The 5,530-nt window shown below is 37.6% G+C and overlaps 1 protein-coding gene and 1 long non-coding RNA gene across 5 annotated transcripts in view; one reads left to right on the top strand and one right to left on the bottom strand.

Moving 5' to 3' along the window:
• Positions 1-46: 46 nt before the first annotated feature.
• LOC106529362 (uncharacterized) lies at positions 47-636 on the bottom strand. Its single transcript, XR_001311630.1, has 2 exons — positions 546-636; positions 47-189 (listed from the first exon to the last, which is right to left on the bottom strand). It is a non-coding gene; the product is annotated as an uncharacterized LOC106529362 (long non-coding RNA).
• Positions 185-5,530, top strand: part of rcc2 (regulator of chromosome condensation 2) — a 13,305-nt gene continuing 7,959 nt past the window's right edge. The window contains exons 1-4 of one of the 4 annotated variants that reach the window (XM_014024764.1): positions 185-297; positions 2,829-2,920; positions 3,162-3,375; positions 4,202-4,295. In XM_014024764.1, coding sequence (XP_013880218.1) covers positions 3,175-3,375; positions 4,202-4,295 — 295 coding nt within the window. In that variant the 5' untranslated portion in view covers positions 185-297; positions 2,829-2,920; positions 3,162-3,174. Of the gene's footprint in view, positions 298-765; positions 874-2,828; positions 2,921-3,161; positions 3,376-4,201; positions 4,296-5,530 lie in introns of those variants that run through there. The other 3 variants (XM_014024763.1, XM_014024766.1, XM_014024765.1) reach the window with 3 other exon arrangements.

The following is a 5,530-nucleotide window of genomic DNA, read 5'->3' as shown; positions in this document are numbered from 1 at the left end:
TTTTGTTTTTGTTGGTTAATATTCAATAAAAACTGAGCGGAAGTCCTTTTAACGTTGTTTGATCTTTAAAAGTTTTTTTTTTATTTGTGAAACTTTCCTGCAGGAAAAGTGAAACTTTCTGGTCCAGATGAGTTCGGGCCTGGTTCCGCGGCTGGCCCGGTCCAAACAGGTCCGCTCGCGTCGTGTTTCCTGTGTGAAAAGTAAAAACCTTGTGGTGTGAAAGCAGACTGCAGCTTCTTTTGTTCAAATCAATCAAACCCAAGACGGACAGAGAGCTGCTGAATCAGGAAATCACCGGTATATCATTTATTCTTACATTTATGAAATCACAGAAATATGTTTTTAATAACCTCACAGAGACTAAACTGACATCAGGCTGAACACGTGAAGCGTTTAAAAATATCTGAATCCACCTTTTAAAGTTTGTTGTTGTTGCATCGTTTTGTTTCTTTATGACTGTTTGTTAGCATACAGTAGCGAGTTAGCATAATGAGCTCCCATCATTCGCCCGATTTTTTTTTAAGCAAATTTAAACTCGGTCTTACTTTTTGGCTACTTTGAGGTTAAATCGCGTTTCTTCTTAAACATTCGAACTTTTACCGGCCCGGTTCGTGGAGCAGCTCACGGTGTAAGCTCACCTGCTGTACGGCTGGGTTTATTTTACGGCAGCTAGCTTAGCTCGGCTAATGAAGCGACCGAACAAAGAGCGGTGTTAGCATCGCCGAGCTAACGCACGGCTAACAGCACCGGCGGAGGTTCGAGTTCCCGGTCGGGCTGGTTTTAGTCCGGGTTTCTCGGTCCAGTTTCTTCTGGTTTAGAATTAAAAAGCTGCTGGGAGCGAATGAGACGAAGCTGGGGACGTTTTAATGGTTGGTATGTGATCATACGGTGGAGGAAACTTGTTTTAGCTACTTTAAGTGTCTCAAACAAAACTCTACAAATAAGTTTAAGTTACCTTTTAAGTTAATTATTCACGACTTTCTTATAGGTTTATATTGTATAAAGTTTACTTAAGCGTCTTAATTATAAGGTAGTTGAGTGTAGTTTTGTGATTCTGTTTAGTGAAGCAGTTTTTCTTAATGTTTACATTTTTAACTTTAGGTTTTTGCTACTTTTATGCAGTTTGTTTTACTTTCATTACAGATTTATTAATACAAATTATTATTTATTTCCTGTATGTGTAAAGTCTTTTTAGAAGGACCTGGAGATCCACTTTCTTTTTGTCATAGCAGATCTTCTGCCTTCATCTCCATCCTCCACTTCTCTTTGTCAAATATTCAACATCTTTTGTCCAACATGTCCACTGTCCCTCTTCTGGACATGTCCAAACCCTCCACAGCTTTGTCTCTAAACGTATCAACCCAAAATCAGCATTACTACAAAGACTCGGAAAGCTTTAAAAGTATTTGTCAGGTAAAGAAACCATTGAACACAATAATATTTTTGTTTTAGACCTTCCCATTTAAAACAAAACAGTTAGATTTTCTATAAATAGAAGTTTTTCCAAAGCAATGTTTTTATTTGTCATCTCTCAAAATATCCTCAAAACATGTCACTGATTCTAGAAATGTCTCCAGCGACACAGAAATGAAGAAAAGCTTGATTTAAAACAGTGCAGTAACTATGCCGGGCCTGAGTGTGGCGCTGCAACGACAATATACCAAAAACAGGAAACGAGTGGGAAACGAAACAGGAAATCATAGTGAAGAAATTTATAGTTTTTACAGATTAGTACTGATTTTAAAAGCACAACACTTTATTTTTAGGTTTTCCTTTTTATAATGATTAATCTATAATGTGTTGATTGATATAGATTAGTTACATGTTTGAAATATCTATAACAACACATATTTCTCCGTTATGAGAACATGTAGGGGAGAATTGTGTACGAATGCCCGTGATTCAGCTTAGGTCAGTAGGGGGCGAACGCGGGCATTGAAGACTTTGTATAAAAGGATCAACTTCCTGGCTTTTCGGAAGTGTGTGGTTTCCTGTCAGATCCGAATGGCATTAAATCCTCACTCCAGAATTCTGGTTTTATATGGTTTTATTTCGTCTAACAATCATATTTTTTAACATTGGTGGTTTTCTAATGACTTCAGTCTTTGAACGCGAATATTTTTTACAATAGAATTTTAATAATTTCAACTCATAAAACAATATATTTGATGGATGGCTGTATATTTTTTCTAGTAATAATTCTTATCGCTCTTTTCTGTAAAATAAAACTAGGGTTTGTGATGGTTTTACAAGTTTTACCGCAGACTTCAATCAGGGTTCCCGCGGATCCTTAAAAAGTCTTAAAAGTCATTGAATTCATCAATCCAAAAATAAGGCCTTAATTAGCCTTAAAATGTCTTAAATCAATCTTTCAGAGGTCTTAAAAATATAACACATTGTAAATAGGATTACTGTGTTTGTCTCAAATGTTAAAATAATTGGTAACATTTATTGATTTATTTTTTAAAAGTGTTTACCAAATTTGCCGCAACTAGTTGTTTTGCGTTAAAATAAACATTTGGGTAATTTTTTTTCACATTKGTGTTTATTGTGAAGTTGGTCTTAATTTTCCTTTCAAGTGGCATTAAAAAGCATTTTAAAGTCTTAAATTTAACTTGCCTTAAGCTGTAGGAACCCTGTCAATTGTTGCATATAAATGAAAATGCAGATCACTAAGTAAACCAGTTCCTGCCAGGTTCAGCTCCCAACACTGAGGGACTGGGGACAGTGGGTCTTGAACATCTTCATCTCCTCCTCCTCCTCCTGTCTTTTTGTCAGCTCCACGTCTCCAAAGCGAGCATCACAAACCTTCCCTTTCCGTCCCGCAGCTCTTCTGTCACAAATCCTCGTCTCCACCCCGCCGCTCTGTCCTCTCCACCTCGCTCATGTTCTGCTTGTTGGGTTGGACGGTCCACCTCAGGTACTGAACCTCGTCCACCTTCAGTCCTCCTGCTCCACGTCTGTACTCTCATTCTCACACACCAGTTCTGACTTCCACTCCTCTTTAGACCTGCACCTCTCCAGGCTCTCTTCCACCTGCTCACTACAGAACCAGCGTGGCCTGAAAACTTTATGTCCCTCTGCTTTTATTCGTCGCCTACAAACATGATTTGTTTACTTCTCTGGTTTTCATCTTTGGTTCGGTTTCTCTCCGCTGACAGCTGATTGGACAGGATGCCACGTAAGAAGGTGACGGACGTGTCGGGGAACGGCGGCGTGAAGAGGAAGAGGGCGAGCGGCAAAAGGAAAGACCGGGACTTCAGCAGCGACGAGGAGTTCGACTTCGAGCAGGAGAACAACAAGAAGCCCGGCAAGCCCGCCGCCAAGTCGGGCCTGCAGCCCGTCACCGTGGCCGACGACGTCAAGGAGAAAATAGTCAGTTTGGATTTTTCTCTTCTCTTTTGTTTAGTCTTTGCCTCCGATGTGCCCTCAGCTCTGTCTGCAGCTCTGCTGTCAGGATGAACGGTTTGTTTAAAGCTGAAAGAKTCTGAAAGATCAGCTGTAAATGAAAACGTTTTTATCTGATGAAGATGAAGAAAAGCTGTTTAATTATTTACCTGCAGTCTGACCTTTGGCTCAGAGTTTAGTTTTCTTCTTTAGCTGCTTTCTGTTGAGAAACGATTCTCTGGATTCCAGGTTTCTGGATCAGAATCACCTTTGTTGTTATAATTTGCATTACAATGAAACTGGGTTCGCTGCTCCAAGGTGCTTGTTTTTTGAGACACGATAAAATAACTTTAGGAGAGAAGATAATACAATAAAATAGACAAGTTAAAATCAAATAAAGATAAAAATGTGCACCAAAAAAGAGAAATCAAAGAGTTTCTGTATGTAGAAATGAAGAATAGGGAAATTTTACAGTATATTCTTCTACACTGCTTGTAAATGTTCCTGAGAATATTCCACTTATATTGCACACATTTTTTATTGCACATGGGTCAAAAAATTGAATGTTTGTTGCCGTTTATTAATTTTTTTGTTTTTTTGTTCAGTCCCCTGATGGCTCCTGGGTTCATTTATCACATTTTTTTTTTTTTAAGTTTTCTTTAAATTAAAAATTATTTTTTGTGTGTGTTTATCGTTGAGGGAAGTCGTTTCTTTATGTCAAAAGTCAAACAACTATAATTTGTTGACTTCATTTCTGTTTCTCAGTTTCTGTTTTGCTCTTTTATTAATTAATTAATTAATTTAATTTCTGCAGAAACTGGAGTTACCAAAGGTCAAAGGTCAGCTGCTCGTCTTCGGAGCGACTAACTGGGATTTGATTGGAAGGAAAGAGGTGCCCAAACAACAAGGTGAATATTTAATTATTCAAGATGGCCGCCGCAGCCAATCAACATTACAGATAATGAGCTGAAAGCGGAGCGGTAGTAGCTGAGAGTCATCCACAACACAAACCTGAGCAGAAGTACCAGGATCTGTTAGTACTCAGTATCAGCACACTGAAGTACTCAGTCTGAGGAAAACTGGAGTTTCTTTAATTGATGTGATGATTTGAAATTTATTCATCAGGTTTTTAGGTTTAAAGTTTTAACTTCAAATCTGAATCTTTTGGTTCCTGCAGATCTTTAAAATGTCTTAAAAAGTCTTAAATCATAAAGTTAGATATGGGAAGGTGGAGTTTAATCCCCTTTACAAGCTTAACGTCAAGAGTAGAAATGATTAAAACAAATGTGTTACCAAGGTTACTGTATTTATTTACATCTCTTCCAGTTGAGGTGACTGATAAAGAGTTTACAGAATGGGATAAAATTATATCGACATTCATTTGGCAAGGAAGAAAACCACGGGTTCGATTCAGAACTTTGCAGTTATCGAAGGATAAAGGGGGGTTGGCCTTACCCTGTCTGAAGAGCTACTATACGGCAGCACAGTTGAGTACTCTACTGAACATATGTTCTCCATTATATACTGCAAAATGGAAAGATATAGAATGTGCTATGTCACCCACGATACCTCTACAAGCCATAATAAATGATAACAAATTGAGAAAACACCTTAGGGAGGAATCGAATCCATGGTTAGGATTATCTCTTGACATATGGAATAAAATTATTCTTAAATATGGGATGACAGAGCAGAGTAGAGTACTAAGATGATTAGCTCATGACTCAGATTTTAAACCTAATCTAACAGACAAAACATTTAGTAAATGGGAAAAGGGTCCAAAGATAATCTGGGAGATGGTCAAGAAAAATAATATACAAAGCTTTGAAGAAATAAAGAATAAATATGAACTAAACAACAAAGATTTTCACAGATACTTACAATTGAGGCACTATACGGAGGAATTACTAAGAAAGGTTAATTTAACTGAGCTTGAATCTGGTGTAATTAAGATGTTTATTTTAGCAAATGAATCAAACTTGGGGAAGAAAATAATTTCAAAACTGTATACAGGATTGGAAAATTTGAAGAAAAGTAATACAACATACATAAAAGCAAGATGGGAAAAGGATGCTAGTTGTGGGCTTTCAAAGGAGAACTGGGAGGAGATATGTGGGGAACAATGGAAAACATCTTGTTCCCT

This window comes from Austrofundulus limnaeus, unplaced genomic scaffold (assembly GCF_001266775.1).
Source record: "Austrofundulus limnaeus strain Quisiro unplaced genomic scaffold, Austrofundulus_limnaeus-1.0 Scaffold438, whole genome shotgun sequence".
NCBI classification, from domain to species: domain Eukaryota; kingdom Metazoa; phylum Chordata; class Actinopteri; order Cyprinodontiformes; family Rivulidae; genus Austrofundulus; species Austrofundulus limnaeus.
Note: the sequence above shows the minus strand (reverse complement) of the source record. Positions and strands in the feature narration are given on the sequence as shown.